Source organism: Cyrtonyx montezumae, unplaced genomic scaffold, assembly GCF_038088225.1.
Source record: "Cyrtonyx montezumae isolate F1298 unplaced genomic scaffold, pur_monq_1.0 scaffold_3, whole genome shotgun sequence".
Taxonomy (NCBI): domain Eukaryota; kingdom Metazoa; phylum Chordata; class Aves; order Galliformes; family Odontophoridae; genus Cyrtonyx; species Cyrtonyx montezumae.
This window is the reverse complement of record NW_027072034.1, coordinates 120,219,862-120,242,866: the sequence shown is the minus strand read 5'-3', so window position 1 is coordinate 120,242,866 and position 23,005 is coordinate 120,219,862. Positions and strand designations below refer to the sequence as shown.

The 23,005-nt window shown below is 34.3% G+C and overlaps 1 protein-coding gene across 1 annotated transcript in view; it reads right to left on the bottom strand.

The window, feature by feature from the left end:
* Nucleotides 1–1,314: 1,314 nt before the first annotated feature.
* The window catches only part of RASSF9 (Ras association domain family member 9), a 28,538-nt gene continuing 6,847 nt past the window's right edge, over nt 1,315–23,005 (bottom strand). The window contains exon 2 of the mRNA XM_065743214.1: nt 1,315–3,707. Coding sequence (XP_065599286.1) covers nt 2,432–3,707 — 1,276 coding nt within the window. The 3' untranslated portion in view covers nt 1,315–2,431. The remainder of the gene's footprint in view (nt 3,708–23,005) is intronic.

Genomic DNA, 23,005 nt, shown 5'->3' with positions numbered 1-23,005 from the left:
CTAATTCAAGAAATAAACTAGTTTTCATGAGATATCAAAGTATAAGATTCAAAACACTGTGAATTTTGTTAATTTATTTTATTAAGAAATATTCTCTCAACCTATTTCTTTCCTATTTTCTTCTTAAAGCACAATAGTACTCAAGATCTACAAATTGCAGGGGATATACAGTCAGGCACATACTGTGGATGAAGATGATGTGAAAATCAGTACAAATTCCTATGAGTAGTATAAATCTGGTAGAGTGTGAGTGGAAATTAGGTCCCACATAGGTATTGTACTGGCATAACATACATAACATAACTGCATAGTTATGTATATTCTTCTGCTTGAACTTTTATCCCCTAAGTGTGTGTGTATATATATATATATATACATATATATATATATATATACAAAGACTCAGTAGAAATAACTACTAGCTACATTCACAAGAACTCAGAGAATACCTTAGCCTACTCTCAGCATTCAAAGCTCTGTTTTCTACTTGTCAAAGTGATATCACAGAGTTTAAAAGATTCTGAGTTGCGTTAATAAATTATTACAAAGATCTGATGCATATTTGAGTTTCCATCAAGAGATGATGAACCTAAATATGACATACTATTCTTGAAGTATTCAAATAACATTGTATGATAAAAACACAAAATATATTAAGGTAACTACCACATATTTCTGGAATAGAAACTCTATATTATCTAGGACTCAAAAATTAAAAAAAAAAAATAGAAAGAAAAGAATACAAAAATTAGCTTTTTAGCTTTTTTTTTCTCCCTCTCTCTTCCTGAATGAAATACATGCTAATCAGCAGTCCTGACACTTCTGTCATTCCAAAATAGAGTTGTTTGACAAACAACTACTTCTCTCTTAACAGAATTAAAGTACAGGAAAAGAAAGCAGTGCATCTGAAAGTATCTTACATTTATACTATCCAGGTATTGCCCTTTCATTTACTTTGTATGCCTTTTCTTTGCAGACTATGTTTGAACTCTGTTGGAGTTAACTTCATTTAGTAACTATTTCTCCATTCAATTCATTTAATCAGGTTTACATTATATTTTCAAAAGCATTATACAAATTGATCTGCAAAATATAAACATAGCAACCCTCAGTGTGCAACCCAGAAATTATTCAGTGTCCTCTTTGTCAGCAGTCTCTAGCTCAGAGTTAGAAACTTTGTTCAGTAACTGAGAAGACTTATATACCTAATTTTGAATTTTCAGCATTCATTGGTGAAGTATTTCAGCTTAATTACTACATTCTAACTGAAATAATTTGACTTAACCACATAATTATAAAAATCTTTTGTTTCCTTTTTTCTGCTTCCTGTTTTCCATTATTGTTCCCTTTGTGGCCCAATATTTAATTAGATATATAACGTGGACCAGCTGTAGTTGTATCCTAAAATCCTTATATCAAGGAGATAACAATTACATGTCTGTATCCCTGCTCCAAACCAGTATCAGACAGAATTTGACAACCTATCTGCTATCTGAGAAGCATAACTACCTGACTGTTGGGAACCAGTAGTCAAAAATGTCTGGTTCCTGCCTGTCGCTTGTGTTATGTTTGATTTCATAGTCATGATCTAAGGAGGCCCAAGTCACTAGATCCTACTGTTGAGATAAGCAGGAGACAGCCTTCCTGAAAATGCCCCTGGGGCTAGGTGTGAGTTTGGGATTTATCAACTTGCAGAAGCAGGAGGCAAGTAGTTCTGACATGCCCTCTGGCAGAAATTGTGTCCATACAGCATCACCACGGCAACTGCAGAGTAAGAGCAGAAGAGTGGGAGTTTCAAGGACTTTACCAGCAGTTGGATGCTGCTGAAAGAAAACAGAAATTAACGATCTTTGTATGTTCATTTTTAAAGTGGGACTTAAGTGTTTCGGAAACTATCATCCTAGTAATTCAAAACTGAGTTGTGTCATATAAACGAAACTGTTTTTTTTGTTTGTTTTATAGCATCATAAATATTAATTTTAATTTAAGAGTCCATATGCTTAATTGTATATTCCTTTAAAGCAGCTTAAAGCCAAGGAAACTCCTGCTGAATAAAGCCACTATAACAGAGCAGAAAATCAAGCTCTTCATCTAATCTCTAATTCACTTTCCCAAAAAGTTAAGAGAGTTGTAGAGGTGGACTTAAAGATTAGGTCAAATCTACAGGCTTTTGGTCCAAACAAGTCAGAATGCTCCTGTTCACTGAGAATCAATATTACAACTAAACAGTCTGTCCTAGTTTACCAAAACCTATGCATCTATTAGCTGTGAATGCATAAGACTGCTTTGAAGCATATAGACACAGTTTACTTTGCTAGAGTTGTGCTACATTTTTAACATATTGAAGGGATGAACTTTCAAGACAAGGCTTGCCTATTCGTTTTAGTGTCCTCCAAAAAATGATTTCTCATAAATGCATGACTGTTTTCAACTATGTTGATAACAGTACCATGTCCCCAGAAGTTATTTCAGAGTCCTGACTGTGTGTAGAACTGATTCCAGTGTCAGAGTCAGTATCATTTATGTCCAAATTAGTCACTCTATGAATGAAATCAGGAACTGCAATGCTGTTAGTGGAGATGCCACTGCCCTTAGGTGGCTCTTCATTTGATGGAAGCCTTACTTCAATGTTGTCTTTAACATGTAGTAAATTAAATTCTTCTGTAAGAAGTTCGTATTCTTTTTCCTTCTTTTGAAGCAGTGAGTCTCTGTAGGTAAGTTCTTTCTGAATGCAGCTCAGGTATGAATTGATTTTCAGACCATCTTTCATACTTTTTTCCAACTCATACTTTACATTGTCCAAATCTGAGTTTTCCAGTTGAGCATTAGTAGCCCCTTCTGTATGTACAACCTCTCCATTTTTTTCAGAGCATATACCATGAACCTCTTTTTCTATTTCAGCACACAGCTTTTCGATTAATTGTTTGTGATGTTTTAATCTCTCCTCAACCTGTAAAATTCCCTCACTTTTGCTGAAATATTCATGCATCTCTTTTGGATCATCTACCCTACTCCCTTGCTGCTCAGCCTCACTTGGATTGATCATTAAATAGGAGTCTTGCACGTAATTTTCTCCATCGTTGGCAACGCGGTCTAAATGGAATTTTGCTTCGCATTTTTCGATTTCCATATCAAGTTCCTTCATTCTAAGGACTTGTTGATGAATTGTATGATCTTGAGATATGATTAAATGAATCAGTGTCTCCATATTATCTCTATCTTGCTGAACACTGTCCTGTTTAAGTTTGGCAAGTTTCCGGAAAGTCTTCCTAACAATTTTCTTTTGCTTGTCAATTGGCAACATCTTCATGTAATTTGCTGGACTGAGTTCCCACTGCTTTTCTATGTTTTGTACTACCTTAGCTTCAGCTGTTTTCCACAATGGAAATGAAAGAAAAGCATCTGACTTTACCAACACAAAGTGTAAATTGGGCTGCTCTTCTCCCCAGGCTTTCCAAAGTCTCAGAATCTTTGTCAAAGGAGGAAGGACTCGCTCGGAGCCTCTCCATTTTTCTACAATACAGTAATCACCAGGTTTTCCAAAGAGGACTTTTTTCTCTCCAAATGTTGCTTGATGTTCCTCAAGCAAAGCCTGAATCACTTCTGCGCATGTTGTACGCTTTGTCAGGCCACATACAATCTTCTCTTCTTGGCAAACCCACACCACAATCTCTCGTTCATTTGAAGCCATGTCTTTGCTGGAAGATCTAGATTAAAAAAAAAAAAAAAAAAGACCAAATTTAAATAACATTTAAATGGCAGATAATTTATTAACAACCACCAGAGTTCTGCTATAACTAATACACTGAAAAATTTCTGTAGTCTTGTACAATACAATATACTTGTTTAAATTACAGGAAAATATGCTTTTGGAATTAGCAACAGAAAAATATATCAATTTCAACTACTGCTCTAACCTTACTACTAGTCTAGATAAATGTTAATTGCCATAGAAATGTCACATCTGTTTTTTGTAAACTTAACAAGTGTTCATTAATAATAAGTAAGAAAATGTGTCTGTCTACATTACCATTCCAAGCTATCCTAAGGTAACATAACTTTCAGATCCATGTATCTGTTCTTATCACATAAATATTGCACAAACTTTTTAAATATCTTACTCTCATCCAGGCTTCTAAAGGGAAGAATCTTGCTGCTAACTATACACTGATACGGGTTTGAAAATGAGAAAAGATAACAGAACACTATTTAAAAGAGCTTGATGTCAAGACAGATCTATAAGTTGGGCATGTTGGCTGCACTCCACAGCTTGGTGTCATCTGCAAACTTGCTGAGGGTGCACTTGATCCCACAGTTGATGTCAATGATGAAGATTTTAATATCATTTCCAGTCCTGACTCCTGAAGGACACCACTTGTCACTGATCTCCACCCACACAGTGTGCCACTGTCCACTAATCCTTGGGTACGATCTTACAACCAGTTTGTCATTTGTTGAGTGGTCCATCCATGTTGTCCATATATTTCCAATTTAGAGAGAAGGATGCTTTGTGAGACCATGTCAAAGACCTTACTAAAGTCCAGATCGATCCCATCAGTGCCTCTTCTATCATCCACTGATGCAGTTATACCATCATAGAAAGTCAGGCAAGACTTGGTGATATAATTAATGTATATAAGTAACTATATTTCTTTATTTTATATGTATTTTTATTAAAGCATAAAAAAGAGGGCAAAAAATGCATAAAATTAGTGGGCTATTATGTCTTATTTTTTTAAGCTAATGTATCAATATCTGCTTCAGATGAAGTGGCTGCAATTCTTAGTGGGTTCTCAAGGTGCTCATCAGAAGTTTTTGATGAAATTTTACTCTTCTGATGCTTCATCCTTGAAAATAATTGACCTTAAATCCCCAAAAGTGATGATATTAATTAAACGTGATTGTGAAGCAAAAGATACTTTTCTCTGGTATGACAGGTCTAGTAGATAGATCAAAATTTTCTTTATGTTGAATGTCCAATTGCAACTCTACATTTGGTTTGAAAACATACAGTAAATGTATCATCTCAACTAAAAAAAATATGTTTCTGTGAGCTTTCTGAGACTATAAGTTTGTCAGCATATCATGAGTATTCTGCATATTTCTTCCTCAGTGAATGTTAATTTATTCAATTGTTTCATGAAATAACACAAGCCCAATTTTAATAATATTAAAACTTATGTGTCTGCTCAATAATAAAAAATGTGTGTCTTCACACATACACACACGTTCACAGATTGAAATATATATAATACACATGGGTTTCAATTGAACTGAATGTGTTTGGTGGTCCCAAGAAGAGGAGTTAGCCCTGTACTGTACCCTTTCTTCCACAATGTACTGCTGTTGCCTGTAGTCTGTGCTTGAGCTGTGCATAACTCACCCATTCAAAATATAAATCACCTAATATTAAAAGATTACGTTCCTTTGGGGCCACATTACTAGATGTCCAAGTGTTCATGCAGCCTGTACTCATGGGTTGGACATGCCTGCTTTGGAGCTTACATTTATGTTTGTCCCCATCTGAGTAGTTCTAGACCACCATGGGCTATATGCTCAGTGACACAAGGTCAATGGAGAAAATTTAGCTAAAAGGAAAGGAGGATGTGATGTCTTGCTGCATGTTTGGATGTGGTGATTAGGCCTCTTGCCTAATGATAAAATAACTAGCTCTCTGAGGAAATACATATTTCTTTGGATTTTCTGGCATCACTTCCTGTTCTTTTGAATAAATGAGGTTTAATCCAGTCTGACAAGGAAGCCTAAAAATGATAATGACAATTTCCACAATACCCTAAGGGCTCAATACCACATTTTTTTTTTCTATCTAGAGCTACTTATTCACTACATTTATAGTTTTTTTCATATATATATATATTTTTTTGAGATCTACTAGGAATGGAGTTTTACTTAGGTTAAAAAGATTAATAGGTTATAACCTGTAATCATTAGAGCAATACAACTTATTTCTTTTCTCTTAAATATTATACAAGACAGAAGAAAAACTGAAGTCCATTAAATTGAACTATGATTGACTCAGCACCAGGTGCCACTCTAACCAGGAGGTAATAATCCTCAAGAGTCAGGAGACTGCAAATGAATACTAATAAAACCCACAAGAGTGATTTCATTAATAGTGTCATACAGGAGAACTCTGTCCAATTGCAGTGCTTCAAGTCTTAGAATATTCTTCTTTAAAATCTGTATTTTGTTAGATAGCTCTGAGTGATAAACTAGTATTCAGAAGAATAATGCATTTTTCCTACACTATTTAAAAAAAATTAAAAGGAATTATCACATATAGAAAATGGCAAAATGAATTTAAAAAATATAAAAATAGTGTTTCAAACGATGTTCCCTACTAATATATAAATAATTGACCTAAAAATAAAAATATATGAATTTCATTTTTAAAAAGTACTGACAGAAAAATAAAAAATGCAATAAGTGCTAAAATTTTCAGAAATACTAGATTGGGGGCATTGAGGCAGTAAGTTCAGAATAGGTTTTTTTTGTTGGTTTTCTTTATCAGTAAATACATTCTAGAGAATGTACATCATTTAGGGCTTTTACCATTCTTCTGAGAGTCACACGATTTGCACATGGAAATTCTTCCAATTTTTTCTCATTCTTGTTTTTGTTGATTGATAAATTGTCTCTTCCTTGGTATTTTCAGTGTGTAAGAGATTATTTGAGTTACACTGAAGTTTACTTTCTCTTTTACTCCTGTAGCCTTTAAAGTTTGTCTATGAAGACATTTTCTCTTTATTATATTTGTAAATCTTCTGAGAAAAAAAAAATTAAAACCCATAGATACCTCATTGCATTTGTGTACTTATGTTGTACACATTTTTTATACGGACTTGTTGCTGACTCCAGCAGGAGTTCAGCGTGCTTCTGATGGAAAGATATCATTTATTGAAAAGCAATTTCTACAAAACCTTTGCAAACTATACTGAAATACAGATACAAAATACAGAGCATTTAGATTGTTATTTCCAATAGTCTTCTAGCTGCTCATCCTCAACTCCCTATCCCCAGTATTTTTTCAGTTACAGTGCACTTGTCCAGCCAGACTCTACATTCAGCTTTCTTTGGAAGGATTTTTCTTTACTTGTTCAAATACAATTATATATAATTATATATTTAAAATACTGAAGTCCATAACTATTAGTAGCATCAGAGGAATGGAAAATTTATACACATACAAAAAGAACTCAAGTAGCTTATACATATGTATATATACTTGTACATGTGTGCATATAACACATATACATCTTGTAATTATACTCCTTTTGCAGAAAAGGAGAGAAGAAAAAAATCTGAACACTATTTTAATTCAGGGATCAAAATAGGTCTGTAAAGTGCAAATTCTGTCATCATTTTTTCCATGTTTGTTACAACATATCCTGATTTTAATTCAGCAGCATTCATGTATTTTAATTATGCTTTTTAATCTCAAATGAACTACTGTGTCATTTATAATCTTACAGTACTATGAAATTCTAATATATTTTAAAAAATCAAACGTGTTCATTATTATCTTCCAGAAAAAAGTAGTAAACTGATGTGACATACCATGGTCCTTTTAAGTAAAATTAATTATGTAATTCTTTATTATATTTAATCCAATTTATGATCCCTCTTCCCCAAAATGAAATTCCAGCATGTCTGTCATAGTGTAACAATTATGAAAGACATGTTTTAGGATGCAAGAAGATTCTAATTCCAGGAATCACTGTTTATTAGTGTTTCTTTATGGAAAATGAAGAGCAGATTCTGTATATATTAAGTGGATTTCATCTCACGTAGACATCCAGAAGTTAAGCCAATATAAATTTGCTATCAAAGCTCCTTGTCATGAAGAAAGAGTAGACCTTCACATGCTAAACCTTATAAGATTTTGGTATGAAACTACAAATGAAACTCTTTCTCTCTTTCATTAACTACAAGAGATCTATGTGGTCACCTTCAACTAAATTCCTCATTTTCAGGTAGCTAAATACACATGAAAATAATCCAATCATACTCTAGTTCATTGTTCAAGAGAAATGTAAAAAATGTAGAATGATTCCTGTAATTTTTCCTGAAATTTAATATTAAAAATAACAATATTCAGCAACAAGATCTTCTTTTAGAGGGTTATATAAAGAGGCAAACTTTCTCATATTTACTGATTCCTTGCCCTTCACATCCTGCAGTTTTGTAAAGGAAAGGAACTGTCATTTTTTAATAACCCATCAATTAGTCAGTAGCAGCTGTTTATCTAGTTAAAATGTTGGGCTTTCTCAAAGAACAGTTTTAGTAACATCTACTTCAAAACTAGCTGAGCAACTTCTTTATTTTTTTAAAGTTTATTGTAGTTGCTGTAAACAGTTTTCAAAGCATTTGAATTATATATCTTTAAACTGATCACTGAAATGTTTTGTCTAACTATCCATGATTTTAAGGTCTTGGTGACAGTGGTAGTATGCAGATCTTTCTTTCTTTCTCTTTCTTTTCTTCTTTCTTTTCTTTTCTTTTCTTTTCTTTTCTTTTCTTTTCTTTTCTTTTCTTTTCTTTTCTTTTCTTTTCTTTTCTTTTCTTTTCTTTTTTCTTTTCTTTTCTTTTCTTTTCTTTTCTTTTCTTTTCTTATCTTTTATCTTTTCTTTTCTTTTCTTTTCTTTTCTTTTCTTTTCTTTTCTTTTCTTTTCTTTTCTTTTCTTTTCTTTTCTTTTCTTATCTTTTATCTTTTCTTTCTTTCTTTCTTTCTTTCTTTCTTTCTTTCTTTCTTTCTTTCTTTCTTTCTTTCTTTCTTTCTTTCTTTCTTTCTTTCTTTCTCTTTCTCTCTTTCTCTTTCTCTCTTTCTCTCTCTCTTTCTCTTTTCTTCCTTTCTTTCTTTCTTTCTTTCTTTCTTTCTTTCTTTCTTTCTTTCTTTCTTTCTTTCTTTCTTTCTTTCTTTCTTTCTTTCTTTCTTTCTTTCTTTCTTTCTTTCTTTCTTTCTTTCTTTCTTTCTTTCTTTCTTTCTTTCTTTCTTTCTTTCTTTTTCTTTCCTTTTCTTCTTCCTTCCTCCCTCCCTCCCTCCCTCTCTCCCTCCCATCCTCCCTTCCTTTCTTCCTCCCTTCCTTCCTCTTCCTTCCTTCCTTCCTAATTCCTTCCGAATTCCTTCCTTCCATCTTTCTTCCATCAGAATCACTTATTGTGCAGAAACAGATGAGAATTTAAAATTAATAACGGTCAAAAGTACATTTCCATTCTTTCTTGTTTGTTTGGACTTTTAGTTTTATGCCTTCTACTTTTTGCTTCTCCTCATTACCATCCAAAAAATACATTAATCATATTACAGACCTCACACAAAATCTTTATTGTGTCAGCAGAAGCTGATTGTGTCATGTCAGGTATACACTTCATTAATTTAATATTCAGGCCTAGGGGAAGAAAAGTCATACATTCCAGCAGCATATAGACAAAATAAAAACACATGCTTCTGTTGCACAGAGTCAAAATATGAAATAACTTAAGCACTTCACTAAAGAGATGACAGGCACAAAAGAAAAAACACGCATATCCAAAACGTATTTCTTTTCCCTCTTGAAAATGTTTACACCTTTACTAAATACGGAACACACAGCTTTACAAGCATTCAAGCCAATCAAATAAGGAATTTCCTCTTTTTGGAATTATACCTTTATGCTAAAATGCTCATTTGTCCTTACTAATTTCACTTTATGCTGGGTCTGGATTGCTTACTCATTATATTGATAAAAGCTTAATACAGTGTTGCTAAAATATCAATGGCACACACAAACATAATTTTTTGTTCACTGAGAAAAAATAAACCTACAGATACAATTATTCTTTTCCTTTACTACAATAAATTCTTTTCATACTTTCACATCAAAATAAAATGGAATTTCTTTCAGAATATTTCTAATTTTTATCTACTTGTCCCAAGAAACTAAACTAACTGAGTAACTCAAAAGTATATAGGTAATGGCTAGAAATTTCAAAACATTTTTGTGAGCCCCTTACTGCCACTAATGCTTAATTCTTTACTAATTTTAAATCAGTATGACAAATTTCCTACACAAAAGCTTTTTTCGTAGTATAATTTGATTATAGTTAAGATCAAAAATGGTATTAGGTGGATCCTCTCAGTCATTGAAATCATTTATATGGGGTATTAGGTGGATCCTCTCAGTCATTGAAATCATTTATATGGTATAAAAATCTGCAGGTGAACATAACTGACACACAAAAGAAGATAATAATTATTTGCTGGAAAATGCATAAAATTGTTAATAATTTAAAAAAATTACTAAAGATTTCATTTTGGAAAGTTGTGTGAAATAGCTGAGTTTATTTTTTTTATTTTTTTTTAATTTTTTTTCCACCAATTTATTAGTTAAATAGTATTTTATAATCTTAATTTTCAACTATGAAAGAGCTTTTACCTATTATGTGTGATTTTAAGTAGTGTCAATCAGATGCCATGATGCTGTATCTGTCAGAAAGTACAAACGCTTGTAGGTTGGAGTATTATTACACTTAGTGTCATAATGCCACATTTTTTTCTTTCATCATTGCATCTGCTGGTGGCACATAAACTCTAATTCTGTATGTCAGAAATACAGCTACTAGCAGATGACAGATGATGACAAAACTAGTTTAGCCTGTTTTAGTGTAGAAAATGAATCTGATTTTATACTTTTGAGATTTTTTCTTGCCTTTTTTTTTATGCTATGCTTCTACAAATATATTTCAACATACACAACACCCAGAAAGCTAAACAACGCAACTCAGCTATCAACTGCAATACGAAAATGACAAGAAACCAACAGAACTATTACTTATTAAGTCTCCTACAAATAGTATAAACTACCTAAACAGTGTACATACCGTCCAACCTCCAGCAAATCATATGATAATTTATCATTGCCTGGCTGCTCTGAAAGGGTCCTTAGGTAGTTTGAGCTCTCTGATAGATGTGCATTTATCATGACCTCCACAGGGCAAAACTTAGACACTTATGTGAAACAAAACTCAACATTTTGTCTAGATACCACCTAGAAAAATTCACTTTTTCAGCTGGCAAATCAAAAGAAATTATGTAACAGAAGATAAATAACAATCTTTAGAAACAACTCTCTTGCTGCCTACCAGGTTCTTAGAGTTGAGTCCTTGCTTAAAGCCTTAGTGCCTGCCATCTCAACACTTTTCTGGATTCCAGAAAGATCCGCAGAGCCCTCTAAGAAGCAGGATGTGCCAGCATTAGACAGGATCAGGCAGGGCTATTCTGCCCACATCTCTCAGCAGGCTCTCCTGTCTCCAATTGCATGATTCTAGCTCCTTGCCAAGGACCTTCTGTGTCTTCTCTGTTGCTTGCCATGCTGAACAATGGGGAAGGACCTCTTGGCCAAGCAGGCTCAGACACCGAGACACATGCTCTCTTTTGAAAAGTACATGATCTGAAAGTAAAATATACTAAGAAAACAAGACACAATTGCCACAAGGGCATGTAATAACCTGGTGTTTTCAAGGGCCTTTGAGTATACAGCTGGGACATGCAAATCTGCCCATCTGGATTCAGACAAGTGTGCTATGGTCTTCTCTTTGGTACCCTTAAGTGTTTTCTCAGAGTGCAAAGCATTAGGGAGTACATGTCTTATTTGGGCACTTGCTAATAAAGCTTATCACCTCTGTGCCTCAGATCTAAGCCATAACTACAAAACAATATGAAAGCTTTTAATTATATTTACTTGTTGGAAGTAAGAAGAGGTAATACTACAGAGACACCTCTTTGATACAACCATCTGTATTGGACACGTGCTATACTTGTCATCTGAGCACTTCTAAAACATTTCTGTGTGCAGGTATGTAAGAACTAAGTACCTTATCAGTCTCTACATGACATTTAGAAATGGTAACTTAACTGCTCTTATTATTCAAAATCTCAGTAGATTACTTTATACATAAAAAATATTCATGAAGCGATGAACAATAATTATGAATATATATACGTATATATTTAGGCTATGTGGTATATTTATTGATGAGATTTGTGACAAACCTAATGGTGTCATGTATTGCAGTGCTTCCTCGTCTGCAACTCTTAACTTAATTGGATCAAAAAGGATTTTTAAGAATGTGATTTTAAATATTGAGTCAATTGAGAATAGACAGCCCATATGGAATCAGAGGCCAGTTTTTCAACATTTGGGAAACGAATAATATTGAAAATTCACACAAAGTTTATTAAAAACCATCCAAGTTTAATCCAATTTTTTGCTCAACTTTCTATCACCTTCTGGAGTTATTCAGAAAGAAAGAAAGAAAGGACAAATCCTACACCCAGTATACCTCCTGACTAAATAGATTGTTACATGCTACTGAGTTTCCTAAGGGCAGCAATGAGGAAGTATCTCCCCTCTCACCACTCAGGGAAGCTGGTATTACTCCAAAGCCTTAGGTGTTCAAGACAGCATATTAACTAACAGAATTGCCACTCCCCTTCACCTATTCAAACAAACAAAAATATTTATTTTAGAAATATTAACTTGATGTTGCACAGTTGTATCCATACCATGTAGGAGGCAAACATTTCTTATATGAGGTGCCAGAATCTTGTTCCTTCTCTTTTGCATGATACTAAAGCAATTGCAGTATCTAGCTAAAATGTATATTGGCAAGGAACACTTCAACAAAGATAATAATAGTTTAAAAAACCTCATTATAGGTAGTTAGTGCAATCCTGATACTGCAAGAATGCTCAGAAAGAACATGACAGAACTTGTGAAAGAAAAATAATAATTTCAGAATAGATAAATCTCTCTTTACCATCTGCTTCTGTATCTATTAAATGTTGTTTTATGATAGAGCTTCCTTCTTTAAAAAAAATGCAGAGAGGCACTTATTAAAAACAGAATAGGAAACTAGGCATCTTCATATTCATGTGATTTTTTTCAAACATATGCATATACATGATCGTTTGGATGCTCTAATTGTAATATTTCAGATATATGAAATAAGAAAATGATTTAAATAAAGGCCACTTAAATCAGCTTTGTACAACATGCTTCTCTCACTACCAATTCATGTACATTTTGCAATTCCTTTTTAAATGTGTAAATTTTTAACTCAGTAAGATTTCTAGAGTCGGGAAGCCTGTATGAACATTTTAATTAGCAACAGCTGCTGAGAATTATGTTCTATCAAAATTATCATTTTTGCAATTAAAACTATAACTATTTCCTTACTCCCTTCTTCAGAGGAATGTCATCACCTCATTTTTGCTTCTTTACAAAATTACACACATTATAATTCATCAATGATCCATGGTAGAAATTTCTGCTCATCTAAACATTTTACACTATATTAGAGTTGTATGACAGCTAAGTAACTTCAAATTTGTATGAGACAGTACTGTTTTGTTATAGCTAGATAACATAAAATTTATGATAGCTTCAAATTAAAAGTTCTGCAACATAATTGCTTTATTGTAAGGAAGTCATTCACAACAGAATTCCTCCTGACTTCCTCAAACTTTGGTGAATCTCTCATGAGAAACTGTGTTCCTCATTCTAATAACTGTACTCCTTGGGACAGAGGTACCTAAATGGGGATCAATATATGAGAAAAATAAAAAAAGGAAAAAACACATCAACTCATACTACCTAAAACTGATATGAAAGAAATAAAAGCATCCCACAAGAAGGACCAACAAGGACTGAAAATAATAATATTAGATAAGTGGATGGATAGCAGTGTTTATGCTACAGAAAAGTATGTGCCAAAATGTCACACTAACTTGGAATAATAAAAAACAAAGAAATAAAAGAAACTGTAAGAGGAATTATCTACCTTGCAATAGATACAGAAGATGATACTGTGGGAGAAAAGAAGGTTTACTAATGACACAGTAACTCCAGTAACTCTGACAGATAATACTTTGCACGATCTCCTTTGCAAATTCTAAAGGCAGATTTTCATCAGTTAGCCAAAAGCTCTGTGTACTTCCTTTTGCTTATTAGTTCTACCCAATATCATATTTACTTTGCAATGACTTATCTAGAGACAAGTGCAGATGAAGACTGCATCTGCCACTGCCTTTTTCTTCAGTCTTACCTCTGAAAGCATTTTCTCTCCCCGAGGGTACACATTCCTATAAACTATGCTTCAAATCTGCCTTCCTGTCAGACAAATCATCCTTTATGCATTGCATATTCAAAGTCATAAGATCGCTAAGTGGATATTATTCAAAAAATGTTCGGAATTTCAGTGTGTAACTTGCTGTGTTCACAAAATGTCATGGCAGGTAATGTGCTTATTGTATTGGGTCCATATTTGTGATGGCCTGACACAGCCGAGGCTTGAGAACAGAACAGACCTAGTTATCTACCAAAATATTTTCCAAGATGAGCAACAATAGTATTAACAATTTGCTTTGCTGAGAAAGCATGCTTTGATGTGTCTATTGTAACTGCTACTGAGGAAACAGCTGTCATACAGGAATGGCAAATCCATGAGAATCTCCAGAGCCAAAACAAACACTGACATATCCAGTGGAAACCATTTGTTACACCATGAGGGGGGGAACAGGAAATAAGGCATTTTCAAATTCCTCAGTGTTAGTAAACAACATGCAAACTTCAGGAACAGCAATACAGTAAATGTTGTATTTTGATTTTGAGCAGTGGGTAGTTCTTACTAATTAATAAGTGAAGATGCCAGGTTGTTTTGTTTTTTTTTTTTTTAGCTACATGAAAATTCTGCTGTGTTGACAAAATGACTCTCTGGATAGATCAGATTTACATGTTTGTGTATACTGAAGCACAGATAATACTATAGAAGCTTTAAGAGGCTTTTATTAAAAAATGTACAGAATGTGTCTAAAATTCTATCCCTTTACAGAAGAAATGCGTATAGTTAATTTAAAACAAAAGCTTCAAAATGACAAAGTTAAGAGCTGCTATTACAGTAGAAATATAGTTAATCTAACTTCTCCCTTTAGAATTTTTTGAAACTGTCTTTTAGAATCACCTTGGTTGTTTATAAGATTGTGACATTAAAAGAAATGAGGGGAATTCCAGGAGCTGTAGGCGCTATTTTTGTTATTGTTGTTCTACGAAATTCTGTTCAGCTCCTATTGAAAAGCTGATGTATACTATATCCCCCCTGGGGTTTGTTGACAGCTTTCCCAGTGAATAAATAAACAAAGCATTATGAGGCTGGGCTCGGACTGCCAGAACATGAACAAAGTGCACTATACACAGACCAGTGATTCTAAAGTAAGCTGGGATTGTTCAGTCTGGGAGAAGAGGGAGCTCAGGGGAGACCTTATCGCTCTCAATAACTACCTGAAGAGAGGTTGTAGTGAGCTGGGGGTCGGCCTCTTCCCTTTGTGTAACTAGTGATAAAACAAGAAGGAATGGACTCAAGTTGCGCCAGGGGAGGTTCAGGCTGGATGTTAGGAAATACAACTTTTCCAAAAGAGTGGTCAGGCACTGGAATGGTCTGCCTGGGAGGTTTTGGAGTCACCAACCCTGGAGGTGTTCAAGGAACATTTAGACGCTATGTTGAGGGATGTGGTTTACTGAGAACTGTTGGTGATAGGTGGACAGCTAGACTGGATGATCTTGTAGGACTTTTCCAACCTTGGTGATCCTATGATTCTATGAACAAGATGCAGACAAGTAAATGGTAAGATTTCATACCACCTTTCTGATAGTCCCTGGGCTAAAGGAGACTGTAATACCTACCATCTTATAAACGCTTAAACACAGAGTATAGCTCAAGCAATTCTACTCACAGTGGCACCACATGGAACATACACTAACCTCATTTGTAGTATAAGAAAACAAAGTCCTGATGGACTTGGGTTTATTTTCACCGATTTCTCAAGTTGAACTGATGCTCTTCTGTCCCTTACAGTCTTATCTTACTATTTTAGGTAAGTGATCATCCTAAATACTATTTTTACAACAAAGTTCTTTTTTTTTTATGTTAGCAACTGAAAGATGTAGAATTTCATAAAGTATTGTAGGTAATCTGATGACTACCTGTGAAATATACATATTTTTGAGTACCATGAGGTAAGTTATATGGTATCAGTGAGAGTAGATATCAATGCCTCTCCTGCAACAGCAAGCCTTTGGATCTGCTCAACCATCCTATCAAACATCATGCCTGGTTATTTAAAAATCTAAACTATTTTGTATTATAAAAATATAGGCCCCATATATCTTTTATTTTTATTTATTTTTTTCCCCAAAAGAGACAAAGTCCAATTACATTAGCAGACAGAAATCTGCTATTTTCTGTATTTTCTTTTTTAACTTTGTGACTTCTAATAATTTTTGAATTTATATATATATATATAGATATATGCACATATACACACATAGATTGCTCCAAAGGTAATGCCTCCTACTTATTTCCATGGAAACTAAATCAGATATGAAGAACACGGTAACACAGAGCAAATTCTCAGTTACAGAACGATGCTTAAAACATTATCACCACCATTTTTGACAGCAATGTACAAGAGCCTGCATCCTGCACTTATAAAAATCTGCACCAATGGAGACAACAGCTGCTATGGCGATGTTTTAGGAAAATGTTACCCACACAATCCATTTTTCACTGGCCCCAACAGATGGAAGTCAGAAATACAGAAGGTGTAGTAGGACAGTTCAGCCAAAATTGGCAATGTGCTCCATGGTCTTCAAACTGGTATGGGGCCTGGCATTCTCATGCTTCAAAAGAAAGGCTGTTTTCCTCTCCGGACTGACTCTGGAAATTTGAGCCTTCAGTTTAGTCAGAGTTGCAGTGCAGTGGTCAGAATTTACAGTTTGTTAGGGTTCCAGGAAATCTAGAAATTTCCTATCCCAAATCCAGAAGTTTTGTACCCAAAAAGGCAGTATACATTCTTTTACCTACTGAGAGCTGCATCTTGAACATTTTAATCATGAGGGAATTTACATATCACCACTCCATGGACTGCTGTTTTGACTTGGGTTCATAGTGGTGACATCGCATCTTGTCACCGGTAGTAATGCGATTCAGGAAGCTGTCACCTTATATTGGTTCAATAGGTCCTGACAAACTAGCACATGTTGTTCTTTCTGTTCTTGTGAAGCATTTGTGTAACCCACCCAGTGCAAACTTTATCATGTTCCAGTGCTGCCACCATCATTTCCAATGCATTGAAGCTGATATTCAGCTGTGTACACTGTCCCCTGGTCATAATCTACCAGTTCACACAGTTGAGTGACAGCTGTGCACGGCCATACAGAACACAGCTTGTATTTCATGTCACCATCATCACAGCTGAAATGTATCACCCAGTGCCCCTCTGTGCTCACATCCACAGTTTCGTCTCCATAAACAATTCAGCAAGAGTCAATGAACATCAGTGGGTGCAGGTATATTTTCATGGAGGAATTCAGTAACACACCTCTGCTTTATGTGCATCTTCAAGTCAAATGTTTTGTCAGTCTGTCCCTCTGCTGCCATCTGTTGCACAGCAACAAAGTGTAACAGAATATTGGTTGAAAGGTTCAACCTCTGCCATCCCACCACCAACATCTGCCTCAGACATTGTGAGAGAGAATTACTTTTGGAGTAGACATGATATTTATATCTTGATCCATCTATCTATCTATTATATATATATATATATATATATATATTACAGTTTGCCAGGACTTTGAATAGGGTTCAATTTTCTTTTGTTTAATTACAATACATTTTTACAGACTGTAAAACCATTTTGAAATTATACTGTATGATTTTCTCCATTTGATTTAATTTCATTAAAGTACACTGAAAACGTTGCCTCAAAAGGGATTCTATCAGGAACTCATTATAACCATTTTTTTTTTCAAATTTCTTTCTTGAATTTTTTGAAATTTAATTCAATTACAAATGTGTTCCATTACTTACAGTATTTGAATGGTTGAAAGGTAAAAAGATGAGCTGACAAAGTGGACTCTTAATATTAAAAGAGCTAAATTGAGTACTAGATACATAATTATACTAGCAAAAAGAGTGGACATGGATTTTTGAAAAGAAATCTGAAGCAGTTTTGTTCCTGTTAACAATCTGGGAGATTTTTGCAGCTTATGCTTTCAAGTAATTTTCTAAAATTACCTATCAATGAATGCTTTAATATGTAGTCAGTCAGAGACAGGCTGATAGGGTCTCTGAAAAATCTCTTCATCCTCTCTGAAGAAGCTACTGAACAAATAAATTGTTAACCTTAGTAGCTGCCCTAGTGATGGATATGTTAAAGATAGCAAAGGGACTTGCAAAACTAGTTCTAGACAGTTAAGCAAGAGATGGGAAAGGCAATGAGGGAGGAACTGCTTTCTGGAAGCAAGGTCAATGCTAGATCATAAAGATCAAGAGGAAATTGCCTGCTCTAATGTAACAAAGTGTAGGTGAAGAATACCAAAGATTGCCGTCTGATTGCACACAAAGCATTTTAGCTGAGAGAAGATGAAGGAAGTTGACTCCAGTGGAAGAATGTTCCATGATTCAGATAAAAAAAAAAAAAAAGCCATGTGAATCCTAAAATATTTGACTGGTCATGATTAAAGCCCAAAGTTTCTTCCAGAACCTCAGGAAACTGAGACGATGAGTACAAGGTTTTGTTTTTTTTTACTTAAATGTTTTTTTAAAACTTTGTCATAAGTTCAATTTTCTTTTCTTAGGTAAATTTAAGAAAAATAGATTTATGAATACTCACATAAATATTCTCTGGTACCCAGATGGGTTCACTTCACTCTAAATCAAATGACTTAAGATTAATTAGGTCATAAAGATAAGGGCCTTGTTAAACTGTTTGAGATAACAAATCTGAATGTGACTGAACACTTTAAGAAAAAAAAAAAGCATTCAAATAGTTCATGAAACTGAAGAGATGTCACACACAAAAATGTCTGTGACCAAAGACTAAGGCAGATCTAAGAAACTGTGGAGCCACTTTTGCAACATGATCCCATGGCAGAATAGTCATTATCCCAAGAGATCTATGACACCAAAATGACACCGCAAAGTATATGTTGTCTTCAAATCATGGAAAGTCAAACTTAGTCAACATTCAAATTAATCTTATGTTTCTTTAGTTCACATATCCAAACATCTTTTCAGCTTGGGATTTTTTCAACATATGATCAGTGTAGATATCTTTATAGCTTAAAGAGGGTAACAAGTTTAATTCCGACTATACACGACAGAAGTGGAATGGATACCCAGTGATAGCCACCTGAGAAAACATCTCTGAGGTGTTTGGAGAAATATACATGTACTGAATTTTTACATGGCATATTCACATACTGTTTGTCACTTCTGATTTTAAAAGAGTCTTGTAGGCACCAAGTTTTGTAATATATTGATGCATACATATTCAATCTGCAGAAATGTCTTTCTGTAGATATGAATAAATATATGATGGGGTGGACAATATTATTATTGAACGTGAGATGCAGTGGATACAAGTTAATTCAGTAATAAGGTGTGTGACAGTATACTTTTTAGCTACAGAAATGAATTACACAGTGACATACAGCCTAAACACTCATATACACATTTATATACTAAATATGGACCCATCATGCACAAACACTTTCATAAAAAGAAGTATGTTCAAGATATACTCAAACTTTTGGAAGCACTGTTGAAGTTTTCCATGTCATTTAGTTCAATCAAGACAAATTCAATTCAACATACCCACAGCTAGGTCCCTCCCTTACGTTGGTCCCCATCTGACTGAATGCATATAAACAACAGTACTCCAGTTTTTCCAATAATAGAAAACACTGAGACAGAACTTCCCTCACAAATACATATTAAGGCTGTCAGTGCAGGTATCTCACAGAGGTGTTCTGGCCATTGGGGAACTTGGCTGCACATTGTGTGTGCTGGTCAGTATTGCTGGATATGAATTCACAGCTCAAAAAGATGAAAGGCTTCTTCTTTTTTTCTTCTTAATTGTGGAAGAGTGTGAGTGTGTTACATAGCAAGAGAGTTTTCTAGATGGGTGTTAGGTATGATGATAGTGCAGGTGGCTGGAAAATGCTGCCAGTCAAAATGTTACTACTGTGAGTTTTATTAATAATTTCATGGACATCAGAATATTTTAATGCTAGCCTACAGTGAGATCTAAGTATCAAAGCATCTTTCATCAATCTAACCTTAATTACGTATTCTGGTTCAGTATCTGTCTATTCTATATATTCTGTCCTATGCATGGTACTACCTTTTACAAAAGACAGCTTTAAATTATTTTTTTTACTATACCTTCTATCATTAGATATCCAACTGCTTCATAAGTGGACACATTACTTAATTTATCTTCTCATTCACTCCTAGGGAGAGAAGAGTACAAAGCTCAAAAAGAATTAAGCCAAACTACTCATTTGTTTTAGCTCTGAGAACAGTTAACTGAACTGGTAGCTATAGAGATCTCTAAAGCAAGACATTCCTAACTTTCCTCTGCTCAGCTCTTGTGCAAAACATATTACAGGATATGGAATTATAAAACGAGGAACATGCAATGAGTAACCACTTTTGTAAGCTGCGGTTTATGTGACTTGCCCAGAATCATGAAGGAATTTTGTGGCAGGAGTAAGGAACAGCATCCATGCTATTTGTACAGTTCTCCCTTAATCATACATTACCCATCTGTAATTCACCTCTCTATTCACTATTCCCTTTTTAATTACTAAAATGAATGGTACAAAAGATGACTAAATAGATGTGCTACAATGTCTGCGCATGCTCCGTGAAGACCTTCCCTTTGAAAGTGATTGGGGTGGAGCTCAGCTCATCTCACTTTAGCTATGTAAAGTGTAGATGTGTAGTCAAAGACAATTTTTTGACCTTCCTCTGTAATCACTGGCATAAGATAGGCACCTCCAAAGGGTGATTAATCCTATACTAAAATAGATGTCTGCATGAATTACCCTCTGGAAGCGTATACATTAAAATATATATTAACTACAAAGAGTACTGAGATGAATAGATACGTAAATGTTCAATGGCTAAAGTTGACTAAGTTGAAATTCACCCTTTTGCTTTACCGAGTACTTGAATCTCATGGACAGTCTTACACTCAGTAGAGTATTGTGACCATCCACATACATGCAGTAACAAGTTTGCACTTCCAAAAATAACTCATCAGATCTTTGACAACTGCAACACCCTGCATGAGTAAACAAATGTGTTTGGTTATCTACCAAGACCTTAAGGTACTAGAATTCTAGAGAAGTACAGTAAAGTCAATAGCAAACCTAAATTTTTGTTAAGAGACTTGATTTGTTAAAACAGAATACTGACAGCAAAGTGGCCCTGAGAGAAACAGGCAATAATCAAGTTGAACAAGTACACTTAGTGCCCAGGCAATCAGTACAGAGAAAATCTGTCAACAGGTATTGTCCAAGTGAAACAACAGTTTAGTAAATCAATTTGCTAATTATAAAGCCAACAGAAACAAGAGCAGCTGACTGTGCTTCAGTGTCAATATCCAAAGCATTCAAGTATGTTCAGTCATGGATTCCTCATGCTATCTTCCTGCTGCTTTCTGGTCAAACAGTACATCTGCCCAAATCCTGAGATAACACTGATGGACTAACCCATTCCAGAGAGATACAGCACACATAGATATCTGAATTTGATGTCTTCCTATGACAAATGATGCACAGAATATGTTATCAAAACAGTGCCCTAACTTTTTCTCTTAAAATTTTTGTCATATAAAGTGTTATAACAATGGAAACTACCTTCAGTAAGACAATGTTATTCTGAATTTAGAGAAGGTTAGGGATAAGAAACTGACATATTTTCCATGGATGAAGGAGTATGCAAACACAGAGTAAATTGCAGGTTCAAGACACAAGGACAGATTGTCTTAAAAAAATTAGTACTCTTCAATCAACTAATTATTCCACTGATGTCATGCATCCTTACAAGTTAAATTAAGGTAAACATATCTGACCAAAACAAAATTTACACAATATATTATACATTTTTATAAGTCTGATTTAGCCCTGAACAAGAGAATGTTATTCTTCTCCATATTTAATATAACCTAGTTACTTTTGTTTTATTAAAATGAGAGACATATAAATGTATTATGCTAGTCCAGAGAGATGATTTTTTTCCATTACAATAGGAAATGCATAACTCAGAATTCTTTACATTAATAAAGTGGAGAATAAAGAAAGCAGATTAATGAAATTGACACATTTTACCGTCAAAATAGAAGGCTGGTATTTACGTACTTATTTAATACCAAATACCTCTGCATAAATGTATTTCTTATCACTGCTAGACAACTAAAAAAAGTGGAATGAACAAGTGAATAAACAAAAAATTAGGAAAACAAGATTTACATCACCTCCAAGTTTACAACATGCACTGACAGCCTGGTTTCCTACTTCTAATACTAGGGCTCAAAAATGTGATGGTTCAAGTTGACAGATGTAAACATGCTCACGTAGACAAATGATTGAAAATGTTAGTGAATTAGAAACACATCTTTAAATAATAAGATTTGAGAGATCTGCCAAACTTGCTGCAGAAAAATTTCTTTTGGGTACAGTGTCTTTTCTTCCTCTCTTCATGATATCAAGATTTAAGTTCTGTAGCTGTAAAAGTATGATTACAGGACAATTTTGTTATCATTACCAGTGAAGACCTAACATTCTGAGTTTTATTTCAAAAGTTACTTTCCTTTTCTTCACCTCACAAAACCATGTCACTCCCCACAAGATATAGTAAATCTTATTCAAAATTTTAGACTCCTGAAAATTCCTAAGTGAGTCACATGAAATGAAATCTAAAAAGTCCATTATATATTCTTGCTTCTTTGTGTGGCAGCCAGGTCTAGTGGACTGTACAAGGATTAGAAACAAGGAACTCCCAGATTTTATTCATACCTCTCCCACTACCTTGCTTTAATATCCTACACTTCTACAGAATTTTTCACTGTCTAGTCATGTCCTACTTATTCTCCTGAGGCATG